Here is a 22955-nt window from a genome sequence, read left to right on the forward strand (position 1 = left end):
TTTGGCAATCATTTTTAGCACAGGACGAAAAATCAATGCACGGTAGAATTAAGAAATGGCGTAACATCTGATTTACAGTATTATCAATTCACAAACCCAACCAAACAGCCGTTAATCAGACCTCCCTTTCATGAAAGTGAGAGTTGATGTGTTAGCAGAGGTCACAGACAAGGTTATTGCTTAGAATTAGTTAATATTATCAAGTAAAACGTGGAATTTGAGTCTTGTCTAAAAAAGCGTTTATACTTACAGAGAGTTGAGGGAGCGCAGTCCTTGGAAAGCATCTGGCGCTATTTCAGATATCTGGTTGTTGCTTAAATCACTGCAATTAGAAAGCAATTTGTGTTTACGGTACAGTCACACTGATATAAATCGTAATATCTCAAGCCAAACATAAAGATTTCCACTTGATCAAACAAACAATCCAATAATTAATATCTGAATCTTCATCTGAGACACCATGTATGCAAAGATCTTATACATGATCAGGATATTTGCTCAAAGTGTTATTTAGATAATAGCAAAAATTACAACAGATCTTTTTTTTACCGATTCGCATGGGAAATCCTCCATTGATTCTTATTAAAGCAAGTGCTACATGAAGACTTTGTATAGCAAGATTGTCCAATTTCTAAGTATTGAATGACTGCTCCAAACCACAACTCAGAGGTCTTCATTTGGACTATAGCTGTACAGGTGAAATTGAAGTGTTAAACCATGAAGAGTCTCCATGTAGCACATGCCTTAGGCTAGAACTTGATGGCCTTGTGTAAAATTGTGGTAATACTGTGTATCACATACTTCAATGTTTTCCTATGGGAAAAAAAGCTGCAAGAAACCATGTAGTCTTTACTAAAAAAAATCTGGCCATTTTGAATTACTTCCAATTTTGGCAAGATCACGAACTGATCTTTTCTATCTTTTCTATTCACTTGCTCTTTTCTATTGGAAAAAACTGAAGTTGCATATTAGCTATGGCAGTGCCGTGACTTTGTGTTCACCTATGGCTTTGTTCATATCTGTGCCGGAAGCCCCATTCAGCACCTCTGGCATAAATCTGGCATGAAGTCCAGGACAAAATAGTGAAGCATGCTAGATGACAAACCCAATGAAACTCATTTTAGTTAAAAAAGGTTGTTTTGGACCCCGTCATTTGATGGAGCTAACACGTCAGATATTCTCGTTGTTTGGATCCTATGATATACCTGAATAACAGATATGATTAGCATAGATGGGAAAGAGGTCTAAATGAAATCAAAGCTAAATGGTGACGAGTAGTGATTGAGACTAATCTTGAAGCAAGTTGAATAAGTTTTTGGGCTAATGATTGAGAAATTCAATTCTTGGAATCAATTGTGATCTTTATGTCAAGACAAAGTCAAGATAAACCTTGAAGATTTATTTATCCTTAACATTTTAGTTTTTCAATTTGAAAAGAGACAAGAAGAGTTCAGCTAAAAAAAAGATCATTACTAGAGATGAGCGAGTATACTCGCTAAAGCCAATTGCTTAAGCGAGCATTGGCTTTAGCGAGTATCTCCCCGCTTGAGACTGAAGGTTCGGGTGCCAGCAGCGGGCAGGGAGCTGCGGGGAAGAGCGGGGCGGAACGGAGGGGAGATCTCTCTCTCCCTCTCTCCCCCCCGCTCCCTCCTGCTGACTGCCGCTACTCACCGCTCCCCCGCGCCGGCACCCGAACCTTCAGTCTCGAGCGGGGAGATACTCGCTAAAGGCAATGCTCGCTCGAGCAATTGCCTTTAGCGAGTATACTCGCTCATCTCTAATCATTACCCAACTTCCCTCACAATTACATTCACTACCATACTTATTAGACCAGCTTAGGCTTGGTGAAGTTTGAATGCAATCCCCACCAATAAGCCTCATGCTTTTTATGTCTTTTTTTGTAAACTGACTCCTACATTCATGTACAGGGAACCTTCTACAATTATGTGCTGGTTGTTGGCCTCTTAAATACTGAAAATGAAAGACTTTACAAGGTTATCCTGCTGGAATACACTATTACGGCATTACTTTATGAACTGTTATATAAATTGATCTTTTACACTTCTCCAAATGTTGACAAATTACATGAATTTACACCTAACAGTAACTTATGTAGCTCCTTTTATTGCAGTACTTATTCACATCAACACATAAGCAGAGCAGGCTTAATAAATAACAGAAGGGTATTAAATATCCATAAACCAAACTTACAGATGATTAACAGGTGAAGAAGACCTATGTCCAAGGCATTCAAACCAAAATATTTGCTAATCAACCATCTGTGCAAAGCTCGCAGGGAATATTTTTGGATGCATGTGACTACCATTAAAGTTCTAGTTTGGAATAATTACTTACATTCTCCTTAGCTTTTTATATGGTGAGAAAGCCCCCGGAGGTATGACCTTGATTGCATTTTGCTCTAGTCTCCTGTGGAGGGAAATAGTTGAGAGAAGATAACTCTTCAGAACTATAATGGACTTTTCACACGGGATGGAACAGGCCGCCTAATGCACCGTGAGCCGCAGTAAATTCTACACCAGAATCCATAGGCTACCTGCGGATTTGGATGCAGAATTGAAAAATGGCTTAAATTCTGCTTGCAATTCCGCATCTGAATTCGCAGTTTGACCTTTGGATATTGGTGTGGAATTCAACAGCTGTGGATTTGGCTGAAGTGTAATTCTTTCCCTTAAGGAAAGTTTTAAAGTCATGGACTTATAGGAAGTCCTCAGAACAAGCTAGGCCTTACAAAAGCAACTAAAGATTAATTAGGTTTTAAGCAAGCATACAACTGCCATTAACTGGACCATATTGTTCATCTTTTCTCAGAGTCTTATTATACACCTGATGCATGCCATATAAGTCACACTTGCATCATCTGAGAACGCCATTATATTACATGGTAATTGTCACTCTATTTTCCATTCCAACTCCGCCAAAGTTCGCTGTATGAAATACAATAATGCAATAATACTCATTTGTGAGACTCTTCCGTTCCAATGCTATGTAAAGAAGATGACTCCCCCCTCCTTGAGTTGGCCGTTCATACTTGTGCAGCTGTTTTAAGAAGTTTGAATAAGTCATGGCCTTCAATGATAATCCAACAAGAACTGCATCTTGAACTCAAAAATTGAATATGTCAACTAGCAGCATTGTCACATTCAGCGTTCTTCAAGCTATAACTCTCCAGCTGATGCAAAACTGCAACTCCCTGCTAACCAGTCCAGTGGGGCAAGGGTTTATCATTATCAAAGAAGAGCATTACTCTATACAAGATGAGTGTACTAGGGTAGTTAGAAAAGAAAATAGAAATGACCACAGAATTAAAAAAAAATGTAATTCTGTTCTTTTTTTGGGGGATGAAGGGTGGGGCAGGGGCGTAACTATAGGGGGTGCAGGGGATGCGGTTGCACCCGGGCCCAGGAGCCTTAGGGGGCCCATAAGGCCTCTCTTCTTCATATAGGAAGCCCAGTACTATGGATAAAGCATTATAGATGGGGGCCCCGTTACAGATTTTGCACCGGGGCCCAGAAGCTTTAAGTTACGCCTCTGGGGATAGCTTTGAATCAAATTAAGATTCTTTCAAAATAACTCAGCTACTCATAAATATATGACTAACTCTGGATCACGTGAACAACTAGTAGGTTCCTTCTGCCTCACCTTCACATATACATGTCACAATTACATTATCGTCAAGTAAAATGTTACGGTGTTCAAAACATTTTTAGAATACAAATTCAAGATTTCAATTTTTTGCACAACTTTTGAATAATTATTATCCATTGACCACAACATCCAGTATTCTAATGGAATGGATGATAGACTAGAAGGGGGCGCCTAGGAGAAATCAAATACCCGGGTGCCCTATTTCCAGATTCAATAAAAAAAAAATATACATAGAAATTGTAACCCAGGATATATGCAGCCTTCATTTTGGTGCCATTTCTAAATATTCATGGGAACGAAGAGGCTGAAACGGATCATATTTCATGGTTGGTTTGAAGAAAAAAAAAAACCAAAATTAACTGTGATTCTTGAAGATGATTTGTGAGGCTCCAAGCTCCGTACTGGATAACGGCCAACCTTGTATTAATCTGAACAGCTGTAGGAAGAGATGTATTAATCCTATTGCACTGATGTATACATGCATAGCCTGTGATGTAAACATTATCTGGCATAGTTTGCAGGAAATATCTTGATAAAGGCCTGATAACTAGCGTGCATGGTCTGCATAAATGTAGCCATCAAACATGTTCTTCGCTAGATGAAATGTCTCTGAATACCAAGTAGGGAAATGAAAGTGATAAATGTTTTGGGATATGCTTTGCATATTTTATGCTAGATAGTTGGCTGCATGATGTTATATCACCCAGCATACATCAAGACACCAAAGATAAAACTCTAGATAAGGCCTCATTCAGACAGGTGTAGTGTAGCCGTGTATAGCTGTCTATATTCTGGATGTAGTAATTAAACACTCACCGTAGCTGTCCAGAATGTGGAAAGTTGAATGAGTATATTATGCTTATGAGATTTAAATAAACACTCACTTTTCATACAACTAATGCTTATATGACAGTCTGAGTGATAAGTAGCAAAACTGCCATTGACTTTATCTAAAATGATATTCTTGTACTGGAAAATCCTTCTAAAGTGCTGGCCACTAGGGATCGCCCATTATCCTATCTTGCTCTGCACTGTCTGTTTTAAGTGATGTTATCTCTGTTACTGAAGACAGCACCATGGCGGAACAGAAAGTTTAGGAGGGGAATGAGTCATGCTGCTCATTGAAGTGTATGAGAGCAGAAGAGAGGGGGAAAGAGGACAGAAGCAGAAACTCACATAGATTGTTACAGTCAGACCACGGACAGGAAATATTACTGTCAGCTTGTTAGTCATGGGAATCATCAATATTCTGATACCTAACTTTTCAGATAACTTTTTGAATAGGCTGTCATGTTTGCGTATGTGACAAAAAAAAAACAAATCCTGGCTATTATATAACTTGCATCATGAAGTTTCCTCCTCTGCAGGGTGCACATCTGATTATCAATCTTCTCATGACTGCTGGGAGAAGTCTGTTGTGGTGCTGTATTCTACAAACTGCAGGTCCCAGAGCCTGCTCTCCAAATGTCTGCCACACACAATGATGTTAAATCATCATGTAGAACAGAGTATAACAAGACTGAACAGTGGAAAGTTGAATTCAGTAACTAAAACGCAGTAAACAATGTTACTGTTAGTTTTGAGTCTCTCCTTCTCTCTTCCCTCTTCCCCTCTGCTCTGCTCTCAATAGCTTGAAATGAGCAGGATGGCTTATTCTCCTCCTTAACCCCATCCTTTGCCATTGAAATAGTATTCTGTCATTGATTCGACAGTAGGCAGCGGACAGCTAGCAAGCAGGAAGGAAGACCTTTAGTGGCCAGCACTTTAAAGTGATTTTTCAGTACAAAAACATAATTTTAAGGAAAATAAAGTAAACGTTAGATTTGCTAGTTATCACATTAGCTATCCTATAATTTGTTTGAAAAGTTAGTGACCATTTAAGTTACATTTAGGGTCAGAACCAAACTTTATTTGAATTATATTGTTACACTACTTGATAGTAGTGTATATATAGTTCTAGTATTTCATTATGTTGCCACTAGAGATGAGCGAGTATACTCGCTAATGCACATTACTCGAGCGAGTAGTGCCTTAGCCGAGTATCTCCCCGCTCGCCTCTAAAGATTCTGCGCGGCGGGCGGGGAGCAGCAGGGGAGAGCGGGGAGGAACGGAGGGGAGATCTCTCTCTCCCCCCACTCCCCACCGCAACTCACCTGTCACCCGCGCCGGTCCCCGAATCTTTAGAGACGAGCTGGGAGATACTCGGCTAAGTCACTACTCGCTCGAGTAATGTGCCTTAGCGAGTATACTCGCTCATCTCTAGTTGCCACCTCTGCGATACATTTCCTTTATATTCCATCAATTTTGTTGCATATTTTTATTTTTTTATACATTTTTTAAATCCCACTAACTTCTTATACGATGCTTAGAAAATACACGCATGCAACAATTATAATTTTCTTAGAAAGAAATTGACAACTCTTTTGGTTTGGCAGTGGAATTATTGGGTTAGAGAAAAGTGATAAGATAGAGCCATAAACTGGCACTTGCTAATTACAGGGTAGAAATCAATTGGCACCTTGCTTGACTTGGAAAACAAATTAAAAAATATATATATTTCCTGGACAATCAAATTAGAATGGGATTAAAAATTATAAAAAAAAGGATAAAAATAAAAAGATAAAAAAGCAAGTAACATCCTAATCCAAGTAGATTCCAATTGGGCCATAAATGCTTACAAACTACGGAGAGTAGGAATAATGAAATTTAACTAGATATTATAAGTGACAGAAGAGCTTGATTGATCATCCAATGATTGAGTCCAAATTGATATACGAGATAAACAGAATGAATGGGTAAGAACTGACACTGTAAGAACATGTCACAAGTGAGAGCCCTTCAATAAATGACAGACGGGTTACACCTTCAGGCTGCAAGCTCTGTGGAGCAGAATAAAGTACAAAGGGAAGAGAATGACGGCTATTATTTCCAAGGATACAGCTCTATAATCAAGACATGACTATCTAAGTGATCATATAACAGCAGAGCCAAGGCTTATCATCCTTGAAGCCTGCTGCAAGTGACGCTATTATCTTATATATATGCTTCTTAGAAGAAGATGCCAAGACATTAAAGCAGTGTGTGTTCCAGATTTAAAACTATCATGTGCAAAAAAAGCCCAATTCAGGTAAAGCACCATTTGATGTGACCTGGTATTAAACCGAAGGTCCCACATAAATATAATAACCATCCAATAAACTAAAAAGCTTTGCGTTGAGTGAGACTTGACCAGACCTGTCTAAAAGCAGAGATACTCTAGAGGCCAACCTATGATTCACAATGTTACCCATACAAGCCTAGAAAATAGGTTTCGAAAGTTCATTCTTTTTACATTGTGACTTTGCTTTTAGAATGGAAGGCAATCACAGCTGTCAGAGAAAAGGACATACGTTTTATAGATAGGATTTGATGGAGGGTTGGATAATAAGTTAAAGGAGGAAATAATAATGGAAGGACACTTCTTGGCTGTCAATATAATTCTCGTAAAGAGGGATTAGGTACCTATAATCTAAAGGTTTCTTCAAGTATTTGTTGCACAGCCTGTCAGATACTACAAGTCCCAGCACAAGTTGTGAGAATTTGACCTATTTCCATTACTTTATATTGTATTTACGATTTTATTTCTTAGTGTGCTGATATATGGTTCATCATCACCCTACAAAACATATGACATGGAATAACTAAATTGAAAGGGTTTTCCTATATTTAAGATCTACAGCATATCTACTGGATATGTGATACAAGTTTGATTGGTAGGAGCCAAGCCAATGACTTAAACAATGACTTGGCTTATCCTTCAAGCTGATAGGATTGAGCTACAGGACTAGCCACAGCAAAGTTCATTTTTTTGATTTGTGGCGCACCTAGCATTAGGCCCGCGTCAGTCAAATTTTGATTACCTTCAGCACCAGTCACAACCCCTTTTGTATATTAGTAATATTGTATTTTCAAAAATGAAGGGTTGGCATTATATCTCTTTCCTTCTGCTGATCAGTAGAGGTTCAAGGAGTTGGACTCGCCAACCTATCAAACATCGATGGTCTACCCTCACAATAGGGCATTGGTGTTGATGTTCTGTAAAACATACAATCCTGTAGACTTGAATGGAGAGAGCCATGCACATGCATGGCCATCTCTCCGTTCAGTCTCTACTTGGAAGTAGTAAGTGGTGGCTTCTCTGTCTGGAACAACAGGAGCCTGCTTACTCTTGTTTCCTGAAACAGATGTGTCCTCCCTTAACTTGGCCCTTAACTTATCATATTCTGAGTGCAAGATGAAAAAACATATGCAATGTGTGTCCGACAGATGCCATTCATTGGCCATTTGCCACAACAGGCTTCCATGTTAAAAATGTAAACATTTAAAATATATGCTTTTTTTATTGGATGGCTGATAGAGTTCTCTGGCAGATGATATCCGTCAGCCATCCATCAATCATAAGCTCCCAAGTTAACCCTTTCCAATCCAATGTCGGGCCTGCCAGACATCATCATTTCCCTCCACAGCTGCGATGTCGAGACAGGCCCGACACTGCAGTGCAGGAGTGCATCTGTACCCGATCATCAGACACATCAAGGACCCCCGAGGAAAAGGCAGAAAGGGTTTTTAACCCTTTCTGCCTTCTCCTTTACACATTACATAGCGCTCAATTAGTGCTATGTAATGCAGAGAGATTCCGGCCGGCCATCATGTGACCGCCGGTGTTACCTGACCCCCAGCGGTCACATGAACGCTGAGCCGGGAGCCTGCACCGTGGGGGAAATGCGGAAGTATTATCGCTGCGCCGGGATGCAGAAGGGAGAATGCGGAAGTATTACTTCCGCATTCCCCCCACGGTGCAGTGAGCACCTGGACCCTCCTGAACTATGTCAGTTCAGAAGGGTGAAGGGAAAATGTATTTTTTCTCATTCATTCTCCCCAGCTCCAATTTATTTGGAGCTGGGGAGAATGGATGAAAAAAAATAAATGGATTGGAAAGGGTTAAAACAGAAGACTCAAAACTTTAATGTATTGTTTTTTTTTACTGGATGACGTGAGAATGTATCATTGTTGTATCCTGAAAAATTGGAGTCCTTACTAAATTATAGCCAAAGTGAGGGTGCACAGATCTGTAGATGGACATCTCCCCTACATGTCAGACACTAATAGGATGTAATATGCAAATGACAGCCTATGTTCATTGTTTAATGACCTGAGATGATGGTGCATGACCCAGGCCAGGAACACTAAAATTTGAAGTCATAGATTGCCCTCTAAGGTTCCTCACTAGGCATAACACAGTGTATCAATGATCCTTTAACAAAGAGGAAAGGTCTGCTTCAACCTCAAAATAAAATTAAGACCAAATAAGCCAAATTAGTTATTTTGTATATTATATTTTATGTTGTATTATATGTGTTCTTCCTGTTTGGTTTGCTTTAGAGCATTTAAAGCCTGCTCTGGCTGTTTTCACATTCTATGAGTTATCCTATTCACATTCTGCACCTTGTGAAAACTGATATAAAAATCAGTATGACAAGAATTTTATTAGGTGCAATATATCATCATCCTGACAAGATATTATAAATGCTGGGGATATGTCGGTTACACGGTGAGCAAGAAGAAATATATAATACAATATAATCCAGCTAGGATTTCTGTGTAGAGTGAAATATGCTTGAATGGGATTCTTTATGGTCTTAAACTTGGTAGTCTGCTGCTAAACATAAGCATGCTATATTAGAAAATACAGAACAAAGGAATGTAAGTTCGGATTTCTACTCTTTAATTCAAGGCAATGGTGTAGATGGGAATTGGGCATTCTATGGACATGTGATATAGATTTGATATAGCGACAGAGTGATTAGATCTCCTGTACAACAATGCTTTAAAAAAAGGAAAAAGAGCCAAAAAGTGGCAGGGGTAGTTTTACATTGGACAACTATTGTCCAAATACAGTAATAGAAACACATGCCTCAGCACTCATACACATTTCTGTATCCGGATGGGCCCACAAGTTTTGATCAAAATATACACTATGAGCCTTGTATTTTCATGCAGTTAGTATATACAATTTTATTCATATATTAAATGTTTATGAGCGCTAAGGCATGTGTTTTGGTTATTGTATTTGTGGCAGTCATGACTTATGTACACCTTCACATGTAACTTATTTGTTGAAAGTGATTTTTGTTTTCTGAAACTATCTTCTGAATAGTTGCTCAATAGATTATTGCCTGGTCTAAACTGACAACCATTGTCTTTCAAGGACTAGCCAATAATAACTTTGCAGGGGGGTCTGCAAAAATGAACAAATGAAAAATAATCACTTTGTGTAAAAGTTCATAAACAGCAGTTGGTGTATGCTAATAATTTGCTGTAGTCACTATTTTGAGCAACCATTCAGATGACAGTTATCCTGTGTAAACCACTTCTAATACAGAGACTAAAGGAGAAGGGTGAAAAACTCTGAGGACACCACAACAAGAGAACAGCAGGTAAAGAAATATACAACTGAGTGATAAAAAGTTTCAGTTATGGTAGCCATACACATTAGATGTAAGTCAACCAAACCCTCCCATTTCAGTGGGTCCAACTGATCATTTGATGTGTATGGTGGCCTCCTGCCTTTCCCTTAATAGCAGCTGAGGGAGATAAGAATCACACAGTTGAAAACTAACTACCCAATTCTTTTTACTCAGCAGATGAGCCATTAGTGGTGACTTCTTCTCCTCTATACAGACAAACTGGATGCAAAGCCAAGCATGCATGCATTAGTGATAGCTGTTGGCCAAACAAGTGTTCAACCAACAGCTGTCCAATATGTAAAGATAGCCTTATACATCATACACATGGCAGAGCTGTATACATAGAGTCCTATGGCAGAATCTCCAATATGGATCTGTAGGTACGGCATGTGTTACCAATTGTGTCTCCATATGGCGCCGTATTACAGCACTGGAGACAACCTAATATAGCAAGAATAGAATAAATAATAATCCTCTCCTGATCAACTCTCACTATCTCTAACAGAAGTGACCACAAAAGGATTGTGGCATTTTCTTTTCAACCACATCAGCTAAAAGTCTGTTAAAAGTGAATTTGGAAAGTTGTTCAAAATTGTACAATTCTGTGGAGGATGCAAGCAAATTGGAAGGATCAAGACAGATAAAAGATAAAGACAGAAGTCCAAAGAGTCTAAAATAAAGACAGTGAGAAAGGAAAGATTAGAGAAGGTACAAGACGAAAATGGAAAGAGGAAAGAGAGAGACACACATAGAAGAAAGGACTAGAGGGAGAGCAGCCTTTGTAATTCCCATTAAAAATGACATGGACTCCCCATGTATCACACTGCACAAAGCATGAAGCAGATCAATAAATAATGAGTGATAAGCGATGCATTGGTTTAGATACAGCAGTGTGTTGAAGTGTACAGCTCAAAGGCTACTCTATTAAAAATTCAGTGCATCCACTTGTGACTCCCGATGTTCCATCTCTCTGCAGACTCGCTGCTCCAGGCTTTTCTTTGTCCATGTAAATTCACCTGACTACTAAGCAGGTAAATCAAAGACACTTTAATAGAAACACTTCACAGCCTTAGCTGGAAACTAGAGGATGCACCATCTGGGCAACATAATTTAAAGCCGTAAAGGAAATTGAACCAACGGTGATCTTTGGTTGACATCTACGTTCTCATTGTTTCTGCTTAACAAAACACATTTTAACCTGTAAGCTGCCTGCGCAAAGCCAAAAACACATGGTGATATCACAAAGAGTTGTACCAATGCAAATTAAAGTCTGCTGCGTCTGTAAAAGCTCATGCATCAGCTCAACGCATGCCCACGATCACTATTGACCAGTTAATAAGGTCACCAATGAAGGTTTTTTTTAAACTTAATCAGAGTTTTCTTGCTACTTAATTTTGGGCAAGATCTCTTTAAATTCCAACAACATTGAAACGAACTAGAGATGAGAAGACAAGGGTGCAGATGTAATATAGTAATAAAATGTAATGGAGGATATACAAAAGTAATATATGCCTCTCACCGGATGGAGTTGTGTTGCTTTGGGTGAAATTATAAAAATTCAAATATTCTATGGATATAACTGTTTTTCAGTGCCAACAGATTCAAGCTATGATGAAATGGGAAGATGTTATCCAGAACCCCTCAAATCCATTGCAGGATGTAGAATGATCATGAGAAAAAAATCATAAAAAGTGCTGTTGGATAAAATTGTATACTTGAAGCTCCTGACACCAATGAATGCATCTAAAAGTATTTATTCAACCACATAGTGGTCTACAGTGAGTCACGTATACGGTACTGTTTGAATTCTATCCTGCCATAAGGTTCAATAAATACTCTTGCATATGTTCTAGTGTAGGGTTTCGTCCAGCAGCACTATTTGTGATGTTTTTTTCATGATTAGAGATGAGCAAGCATACTCGCTAGGGACAATTACTCGAGTGAGCATTGTCCTTAGCGAGTACCTGCCCGCTCGGAAGAAAAGATTCGGGTGCCGGCGTGGGTGAGCGGTGAGTTGCGGGAGTAAGCAGGGGGGAGTAGGGGGGAGAGAGAGGGAGAGAGAGATCTCCCCTCCGCCAGCACCCGAATCTTTTCTTCCGAGCGGGCAGGTACTCGCTAAGGACAATGCTTGATCGAGTAATTGTCCTTAGCAAGTATGCTCGCTCATCTTTATTCATGATCATTGTTAATTTGGGTCAAGTAAGGGGTAGTAGCATACTGCACCCTAAGGGCTTAGTCAGACGGGCGTTTTTTGCCGCGATTTGCGCATGCGCATGCGTCCGGCGATTTTTTAAAACCATTGCTTCGCAATGGTATCGGACACATGAACGCTTTTTATGCGCTCGTCCGAAAAATTATAGAACAAAAAATCGCAGATCGCACCTATCTGCGATCTGCGATTCCTGTTCGCTTCTGTATATGCGCTCAATGGGGCCGGCGGCAGCAGCGCCGACTCCATTGAGAACATATAGAAGACAAATCATTCTTCTCTGCCACAGCTGTAACAGCTGTGGCAGAGAAGAACGATGTTTGCCCATTGAATTCAATGGAGCGGCAATACAGCCGCTCCATTGAAAGCAATGGGCTGCCGGCGTGCGCGGGGTTAATTGTCGGGAAGGGGTTAAATATATAAACCCTTCCCTGCAATTCATGCTAAAATGTGTTAAAATAAAAAAAAATTGTATACTCACCTTTCCGCTGCAGCCGGAGTCCAGCCGCGGCCGCTGTCAGTTCTCCTGAACTGCTTCTCGGCACTATTCAGCCGGCGGGGCTTTAAAATCCCCGCCTGCTGAATGATCTGCTCTGATTGGTCACAGCCTGACCAATCAGAGGCCGGTTTCACTCACACACCCATTCATGAATTCATGAATGGGTGAGTGACTGCTGCCTCTCAGCGCTGAGCCAATCAGGGGCAGGTCTGACTCACATCCATTCATGAATTCATGAATGGGTGTGAGTGAGGCATGCCTCTGATTGGCTCAGCGCTGAGCCAATCAGGGGGCAGGTCTGACTCACACCCCCTTCACACCCACTGCAGGACGGCTGCCCGGAGCTGCAGGCAGAAGGTGAGAATGCAATTTTTTTTTATTTTAACACATTTTAGGATGGATTGCAGGTAAGGGCTTATATATTTAAGCCCTTACCGACAATTCATCCCGGGCTCGCCCGCAGCGCATTGCTTTCAATGGAGACGGCTGTATTGCCGTCTCCATTGAATGCAATGCGCTGGACAGCTCCGGCCCGTTTCTAATGAAACGCGGCTAGGAGCAGATTTTCGGGCGATTTGTGGGCGACTTGCGCGCACCGGTCACGCGATTTGCGGATGCGCATCCGTCATGCGATCCGCAAATCGCGGCAAAAAACGCCCGTCTGACTAAGGCCTAAATGTGATAAGCCAGCTTTTGACTGAATTTTCAAAACCAACCCAACACCTAAGTTCTAGTTATGCAGCTTCCCTCCGATTCCGCCAACTTCTTTTGGCACCTTAGTTTTTATACAAAGCAAATATAAATGCAAAAATATATATATATAAATATACTTTTGGTATCTTCAAAATAAATCCACAGAGAAGTGGTTTTACTTATCTAACTAACCCTTCTTCTAAGAATGAGGCTTTGGCTGATTTGATATACCGTACTACGTGCAGAAGTTATTTTTGATGAGTCAATAATATTATTAATTTTGGAGAGTCAATGAATGTTTTGGCCAGTAGTGTACATAGAGACGGTAGTTTGCATAGAAGAGATTCAAAATGATGTTGGTTTCAGGGTGCTGATTAGCGCGACAATCACACCTCTTCATGACTTGAGTACATTTTTCACTTCCTTGTTTGATAAAATTAAAGCACCTCAATGATGAGACCAACCTAAAATAGGCTCCATCTCTTCAGGGGCCCTATCCAGATTCTGCAAAGCTTAACCTAATGCTTATAGCTCGCTGCAACAAGTTATTCTATCTTTAGGGCTCAGTCAGACGAGCGGTTTTGTGCACGCATGTTAGGCACGTTTGCGATTCGCATCTATAAGAACCAATGCTTTCCAATGAAACCGGTCACATTTGCGTTTTTTACATGCGAATGAAATTCGCACCTGCAAAAAATAGTGAGTTCTAATGCACCCTGTAATTTTAATTGACACAAGCACCCATTCTTGTACCCCTCTGTTCTGGTTACGGCTCAAAATGGGGTTTTGATTTAGGCAGCCATGGTATATATTCAGAAAGGTCTTGTAGTGGATATAGTACTGAAATGCAAAAATATAATGCAACTATACTTACTAGACAAGCATTATCATACACCCCAATGAAAGTAGATTAAATAAGAGATATAAGTTTAAACCTTACATTTCTGTTATAGTCTCAGGAAGGTTGGTTGGGATCTCAGTTAAGCCTTTTCCTCGACAGTCCACAACATTATTACTGCAGGTACAAGCGGCTGGACAGTGCAGAACACTACAGGAAGAGATCATGAACGACTGCTGACCTGCAAGATAAAATGAAAATACATATTACTGTAAAGCAACCATAAGGAGACTCTCTCTATTATGCTGAATTCAAAGTTTTCACTTTGGGAATTATCAGGAAAAATGTGTATGAACCCAAAAAAACGTATTTTGCGTTTACACAAAACCAAGTGCACCCTTGATATGGAAGTGCGAGGTGAAAGAGGATTTAAGTAAGAAATGAGAAACTTGCCTTCATCCTCATCTGAAAGATATATACAAGGAAAAGTAAATAGAGAAAACACAGTCAATTATGAAGTTTTAGTTTTTTTTAGACTCTATTATATAAATACTGGGTGGAATACTCTTGTGGATCATGCTTGGACAACCTGCGGAACTACAAATGCCACAGCCATAATTTGCCTAATTTATACATGAGCAGCATGCAATAACTGCAAAAAAAAAAAAAGTGGCCAAGATTTTATTTTCCAATAATTTTACAAAAAATTAAAAAAATTTTACACGGTAGTAGTGTTTAAGTTATTTATATGGTGTTAGTATGGTATAAAATAGATGTATTTCAAGGTCTAATTTATCAGTTTATGGTGCTGCTGGAGGGTGACAGATTCTCTTTAAGCATAGGAGAAGTGTAGCCATAAAATTCTAGGATTATTATATCCAAAAATCAACGAAAACCTTTTTTTTCCCATTGCAAACGTTATTTTTTGTGACATTTCTCAAAAAGTGACCAACAGCTTCTATTCTTACCACTGCATATGAATTCTCGCTTTTGAACTTCAGCAACATTGTGTCCTTTCAAGTGACTGGGTCCCATGCATTGAGTGTACAAGCCAACGCGCGGTCTTTGCCGCAACCAGTCCGATAACCAGGCCAGGTTACAATCACAATATAGGTTATTCGAGTGAAGCCGACTGTGGAAAAAAACACAATACAAATAAAATTCCAAATTCTTTTAAACAAAAATGTTGACAATGTTCCAGAACAAAACCATCATATAGACCTAAATATGCATTTTTTTAGCTTCTTTTACTAAATTATCTGTAGAAAATGCCTTGAAAAGTAATGGTCGAGAAAAGAGGCCATGTTTGCCAACATTCAAAAATGCAATCTCTCCAGTTCTGTCATCATTTCTTTACAGTTCATAAAGAAAACCTACTAAGACTAGAAACTAGTTGCTGAATTCTGTAGCTAAATAGCTGAACAAAAGCAGGGTTAAAAAAGAAAGACAAAACAAGTCTCAAGTAAATTGCTCTATAGGGGCAGCGTACTGACAGCAAGAGTGAAAAAAGACCCATAAAAGATTTGGCTCCCAATTAGAAATATCACTAAGTCTTGCTTTATTAGTCTCTATAGAAACTGCCTGCAAAATCCTTTTAACAGGTCACATTCATTTTCTACTGAACAAGGCAGAAAATAATTCAATATAAAACATCCCCTTGTATCCTTTTTCTGATTTCCTCTCTTTTTGTTTAATCAAAGAAAAGGGGATTAGTTGCTTTTAGCCCATCGGGACCCATGCTCAATACGGCGGCTGAAATTAAAGGATGTAAGTGGTGACACAAAGACATTTGCTACTTTGAAACGGGCACAAGATCATGGCCAAATTCCAAAGGGAAGATTACATTTACAAATTAAGTCTAGTTATAGGTAAATTTTTACAGTTGTAGATTATAGGCGTATCTCAAATTGGGGAGATATTCTTCCATATTTATTCTGATTTTGTAATATTTCAACATTCTCAATTTATTTCTCGAATCTGCCCTATTTCATCCAAATATGAAGACGGCCAAATTAATTCTCTAATGCTAAGAATAAATGGATGAATATTTACAAATATTCTCAAAATGATGAATCACCCTGAAACTCGAATAATCACTTTTTCCTTTAGTAGAACAATTTTTATTACTTTAGATAACAAAGTCCTAACTAAATATCTGTAATAGATATTAAAATGCACAACCCCATCTCTATAGCTAATTTCATATAACGGAATTTGTCAAAGAACCATTTCATTTTAATTAGGTCTGGCTGCAGTACAGTAATAAAAGACTAAGGATTTCCAATTTATCATATGTGACAGCCAATCAAAGTCTAGGTTCTTAAATAAAATGTGACCTGCCCAATATGTCAAGTCAGTCTTTACTTATTTATTTGAAAAGTACATTTCCTAAGAGAGGTCAATGACAGAACAAGAAGAGCTAGCAAAAATGTTATGAATGGTGCCGAAACTTTAAGATTCTTTTTCGAACTGTGGTCATGCTCTTGGAACGTAAGCTATAGAATAAAGTCAAAGGAATTTGAGATAGTGAGATTTAAAAATTGTGATATTTAATTTCTTTATATTTCAATATTCTATTTCAGCTACAAAAATTAATATTTTTTTATTATTTACTAATTTATTTTTACTTTTTTTAACTATCTTTTTTTTCTTTTACAGTTATTATGAGAAAAGACTCACTGGAGAAAATGAATACATGAAAAAGTAATTTAAAAACAATTTTTTTTAAAGAAATAATTGAATTTCTGCCACCAAATTCATTAGAGATTTGGAAAAAAATACATTTATTGTAAAAATTCTTCCTGCACTGACTGTTAATGTACAATAAAACAGCACGATAAACTTGTATTTCAGAATAATAAACAACACACACTAGAGATCCATTAAAAACATCTACTTACAAAATCCGAAGTTTTGGCATGTGGTTGAAGCTTGCCACTGAAAGCCGAGTGATGTTGTTATTGTTGAGGGTGCTGTAAAACATGAAAGAGATGAAGTTAGATCAAGAAAGGCAACAACGAATTTGTAATACAGTTATGTATTTTAGTTTTTGACAGCTTAAAGTTTATTGCTCGGAAAATCTGTTCAATATGCTCCCCTAGCATTATATAATTGTTCTCTGTACCATATTAATTGCAGCGAACCCTAGCAAAATATATCGTTGGATTAACCTAAAACATTTTAAAGCCTGTACTGCATTTCCCACGGGCATTTTCCACTTACTTAATGTGCTGCTAATGAAAACTGTAGCTACATAGCCCAATTAATACAGTGCTTGGTAACAGAGTACCATCAAAGCACTCTAGAATGAGATGCATTGTGGGAAGAGGAAGTCAAAACAGGGTCATGAAACGTTACTGCAAATTTTAATACAAAAGTCGCTTCCTAAATTGTGATTTTATAATTGAAGGACAAACCACAAGTGATTAGGATGAAGTGGCTAATATTAATTAGAAGGCTTCGACTTAAATATAATATCTAAAAATATTTATACAAGAAATGACTTACAGAAAGACATTTTATAATTTACTAACACTTCTTAGAATAAGCTTTAAGTCTCTAAATTGCGAGCATACATTTTAAGGGCAAATTGCAAGTGGTTAAGAAAAAAAAATGTAATAGCAATTGGACATTTTGGATTTTTTTTGAATTGCCCAAGCACAGAATCTACAAAACTGGAAATAAAAAAAATAAGTTAATTGCAAGAAAACAAATCTATGTATGTCTGATCAAAGCAAAATTAACAAAAATGGTATCAATTCAAATAAAGCAATTTGTATTTTGTAAAGTCCACAGAATCCTAAATGGTGTAAGTATTGGATAGTCCCAAAGATATCTAAAGTAACTAAGCTTTATTACGTCTAAGTATAAGAATTTAAGTCAGAATTAAAATACTAGTTTACCCGTACAGCAATAACACACAGCAAGAGGTAACAAATTCAACTTATAAAAACATATAATTAGAAATTTCAGTGATCTACACAGACTTGCCTTTCGTTAGAGAAATCATATTTCCGCCTCTTTGTAGGTTAGCCATGTATAAAGGTGCTTCAGTGGAGAACCTGGCCAGACAAGCAGAAATGCGCATTGTGCAGGAGGAGTGTGAGTGTTTCTTCCGCTTATCAAGGATGGACTCGCCCTTCCAATTTCTAGAATAGTCCAGTCCTCCACTCCTTAAACATGTCCCTCCCACTAACGTCAGCAAATTTTTATTATCCGCAATGGGCATGGGTGCGGGCACCATAAATCCAACCGCTATATGCTGCAGTTATATTTCAAGTCAAAGTCTGACAAATACATAAAACACATCTCCTGACGCACAATGACTTTTTATCTCCCTTGTCATATCTATGCTACAAAATTCGGGTAAAATTAGTTTTTCTGTAAATTATGAACCTTTTTTTCCTACAGTCCCTACTAACTTTACAGCAGGCATTTTACTATAAAGGGCTATTCTGTCAATGTAGTACTACTATCCTGTACTGCAGCATAGAATAATCAGAGTAAGGTCATATGAAAGTTGGAAAAGCCAATAAGTACATGTCTAGTATAGAATTTAAGCTTGCATTGGCCCAACAAGTAGTCAGATTTTTTCATTCATTCTGCAGTTTAGTAAGAATTTCATATTTCATAAAATCTCCACCTCAGTCATGTAATATAGATTAAAAGTATTTAACATCAGCCTTTTTACTAAGAAACTTGTTTGCTTCTTGATCATAGCCACATTATTTTGTCTGTTTTTATAAAATGCTAATAAATTCCATAGCTCTGTACAGTGATTAGGATCACTCACATTAGTCCCCATCACTAATGGGGCCCACAATTTAATTTTCCAATCTCATACACACTATTGGACCAATTTCTTAGAAATTGTATTAAATCATTAATATGTTTTTGGAGTTTGAGAGGCAACTGGATTCTAAAGAAAACTCACACAGGCACAAGGAGAACATATACATTCAATGCAGATCTTTTCTTCAATCCTGTCTGCAATGCTCACTGTTAAGGGTTTAGACAACGGCTATTCCATAAACATATAGCTCCTATCAAGTTGGACAACCAAAATATAGGCAATTTCAGAAGACCCAACCCTTTCGAACTTTTAGCCACATTCAAACATGGTCATACAAAGCCACATCTAATATTAAGGAGGTAAAATGTATTGTATTCTTCTTTCTAAGGTATGATCAAATGATATGCCTGAATTGTATGACCAAATTATTTGCCAGTAATGTAATTTTGACCCTAGCACCAAGTTTTAGTAAAACAATGGCATTTCTGTAGCACCTAGTACATGTAGAGGACTCAAGAGTGACATGTGACTCCAAGAACCCCTGGTTGGGGAGCACTGTGTTAGTGGATACCATAAATATAATTTGAAAAATGTAACTTTATTGTATTTTTTCTTTTCCTTTTTACATCTGCTTTTTTATATATGTGAACTTAAGAGTAGAAAGAACTTCCAGTGTCATATCGGGCACACCCAGGAGACATCTTTTCTATTATATCAGCATCTGTTCCAGCACCTTCAAAGCTAAGAAGCTAAACTGAAATGTGAAAATTCTGCAATTTTAGTGCAAATCTAACATGTCCAAAAAGGTGTGAAGCTAAGTCGTATATTAAGAATTCTGTATAATTCTGTGGATGTAATAACTTCCTTTGTCAATCAAATTCAAACCACTTTTTACCAATAGGGGAAAATCACGCCCAACATTTTTCGAAAGCATTACCACATTTTGAGTGTCATTATTCTTGAGCTCTTTATGCAGTGTTTTTATGCTGCGAAAAAAAAGGTGCAGCCAGAAGTAAGCTGTAGAAGAATAGAGTTTTTATTTTTACTTGGCATGTATTTTTTTGCGCCTCAAGCAAGCTGGAGATTCGGTGCTTTTTCTGCCGTTTTTACATAACCTACTCTTGGCAGAAAAAAAGAGCGTAAAAACTCTGATACAAAAAACCTCACTAAAAAAGACCCATGAAACACAAGTACCAGTTAAACATCACCATAAAACTGTGTGTGAAGGAAGCCTTATGGGGCTTTGTAGTCTACATTAACATAATATTCACAGAAAATGTATCTTTTTCAACATTGTAAAAGTGAAAAAAAAAACAAGGGATTTTACTCTAGAGAATCACACGGATAGATTGTATGTGCAATTTAAAACAGACCGGGTTTTCGGCAATCTGAAATACAATATGAAACATACAAGACTATGAAATTTGCAAATAAATCTTGAAATCAGTCATAACTCGGGATTGTTTTATGTGTGCTTTGGAAAGTTCTTTGTGCCGGTTTAATTTAACAAACCCTTGGACATCAGATCATTTTTTTTTTTTAAACATACAAGATTCTTTTAGGAAACAATTGTTGAAGTGGCGCTATAGCAGATACCGTTACACTGGAGCAGAAAAGAGATTTTAGATTTAATTTTGAGTTCTAAACAGAATATTCCGGGGCTTATTTACTATTGAAAATTTGACGACTTTCTGTCACAAGCTCTACCAGAAAACTGTCAAACATTATTTGTCCACATCTACCATGTGTTTAAGACCCCTTTGGGCACTTTTTTTTGCTATGTCCAACAAAGAGTCATTACATTGTTAAAAAAGGGTGTGTGGTCTACAATGCACCAAAAATGTTGACAAATTTCAGCATATTGTACCAAAATCTTGGCACAATTTTTGGCATGGACTTAGGTTGCCTTCATGTCTGCAGTTATGTTTCCGTTTTCCTGCTCCATTTGGGAAGCAGGAAAGGGGAATCCCCTCACCGAACGTGTCCATCTTATGACGGATCTGAACAGCGCCGAACAGATTCCATTGAGTATAATGGGGCCCATTCAGTCTCCGTTCAGCTGCTCAGCATTTTGCCAAAAGAAAAAGCGCTGCAGCGCTATTTCTTCCGGGAATTTTGTTCCGGTAATGCAACTGAACCTCCGGAGGTTCCAGCGCAGATGTGAAGGCAGCCTAAGCCCTTTTTACAAGGATGGTCTAAACTTAGATGAGACGGTCCTAAAATTCAACAGATTTATGTTGAATCGCCATGCTGCAATTTCTTCTCTGCGAGCGGAAAATCGCAATTGATTTCCGCTTGTGGGAAGGAAATCCCATTTTTACATTACATGCTATGGAGCAGGATTTGCTGTGGAGTCCGGAGGCAGAATCCCGCTCTGTACTCCGCAATGCAAATACGTCCGTGAAGAGGAGCCCTAAGACTCTCTACCCTACGTTTTCACTGTCTAACTATTAAACAGTATTAGTAAATACACCTTTTTGACTTCATTCTGTATAAGTTTTAAGACTGTGCTCATAAAGAGATATACAAGCAACCTTAGGTTCATTGGGCCCTTGGCCTTCTGAATGTTACACAGAATGCTTGTTTGCCACCTATTTTGCCAATATAATTTGCATCAGTCATAAGCTATGTGCATGGTTGCATTTTGCTGCAATAGGCTATGAGATAGCAAACATACATAATGATAGATAGATAGATAGATAGATAGATAGATAGATAGATAGATAGATAGATAGATAGATAGATAGATAGATAGACAGTCTGAAGTAGTAGAGTTGAGTAATTTGGCACAAATCATTATGATTGCTGATGAGTGAATTTCTGTAAAGTTTGGTTCACCAGGTTCACTACACTTTTGCAAAAAGTTCTGTTTGGTCCGAATTAATTCAATCCAAACTGGAAGTTCACCAAAGTTCACTAAAACTGGTGTATTACTCAGTCTAAGAGGCATAAAAGCCTCTGAAAATGTTACACAGGGCTTTTATGGCTCTAAGTCAGTGTTATACACCAGTGTTCAGGATTAGTGTTGAGTGAACCAAACTAGTAGAACTTTGCTAAAAGCTTTGTTCGGCAGACGTTCGATCCGAAACAGGGTTTTACTGGTTCAGTTCACTCAACACTAATTATGATTTTCATCTGTGGCTCTATATAAAAATTCCAATAAACCATGAGTTATAACAGCTCACAAATACTGCAGACCTCAAAAGAGGGAGTTCAACTGTACTACATGTATCTATCTATCATCTATCTATCTATCTATCTTATATCTATCTCATATCTATCTTATATCTATCTCATATCTATCTTATATCTATCTCATATCTATCTATCTTTCTATCTATCTATCTCCTATCTATCTCTCTATCTCATATCTATCTATCTATCTATCTCATATCTATCTATCTCATATCTATCTATCTCATATCTATCTATCTATCTCATATCTATCTATCTATCTATCTATCTCATATCTATCTATCTATCTATCTATCTATCTATCTATCTATCTATCTCATATCTATCTATCTAGCTCATATCTATCTATCTATCTATCTATCTATCTAATATCTATCTATCTATCTATCTCATATCTATCTATCTCATATCTATCTATCTCATATCTATCCATCCATCCATCCTGACAACATATATAAAAACCTCTACTTAACTGTGTTAGTGAGTAGCATAGTTATAGGCCATGCAAAGTTTAGAATTGCAAGCTAGCCTTGGTGCATGCTAGATGCTTATATTTA

General features: G+C 38.0%; 1 protein-coding gene across 3 annotated transcripts in view; it reads right to left on the reverse strand.

The window, feature by feature from the left end:
- Positions 1–22955, reverse strand: part of SLIT2 (slit guidance ligand 2) — a 350471-nt gene that overhangs the window by 80452 nt on the left and 247064 nt on the right. For all 3 annotated transcript variants that reach the window (XM_066573234.1, XM_066573233.1, XM_066573236.1), the window contains exons 7-11: positions 17312–17383; positions 15380–15543; positions 14514–14652; positions 2356–2427; positions 251–322 (exon numbers count right to left, since the gene is read on the reverse strand). In XM_066573234.1, coding sequence (XP_066429331.1) covers positions 251–322; positions 2356–2427; positions 14514–14652; positions 15380–15543; positions 17312–17383 — 519 coding nt within the window. The remainder of the gene's footprint in view (positions 1–250; positions 323–2355; positions 2428–14513; positions 14653–15379; positions 15544–17311; positions 17384–22955) is intronic.

The sequence above is a fragment of the Eleutherodactylus coqui genome, chromosome 7, assembly GCF_035609145.1.
Source record: "Eleutherodactylus coqui strain aEleCoq1 chromosome 7, aEleCoq1.hap1, whole genome shotgun sequence".
NCBI classification, from domain to species: Eukaryota; Metazoa; Chordata; class Amphibia; order Anura; family Eleutherodactylidae; genus Eleutherodactylus; species Eleutherodactylus coqui.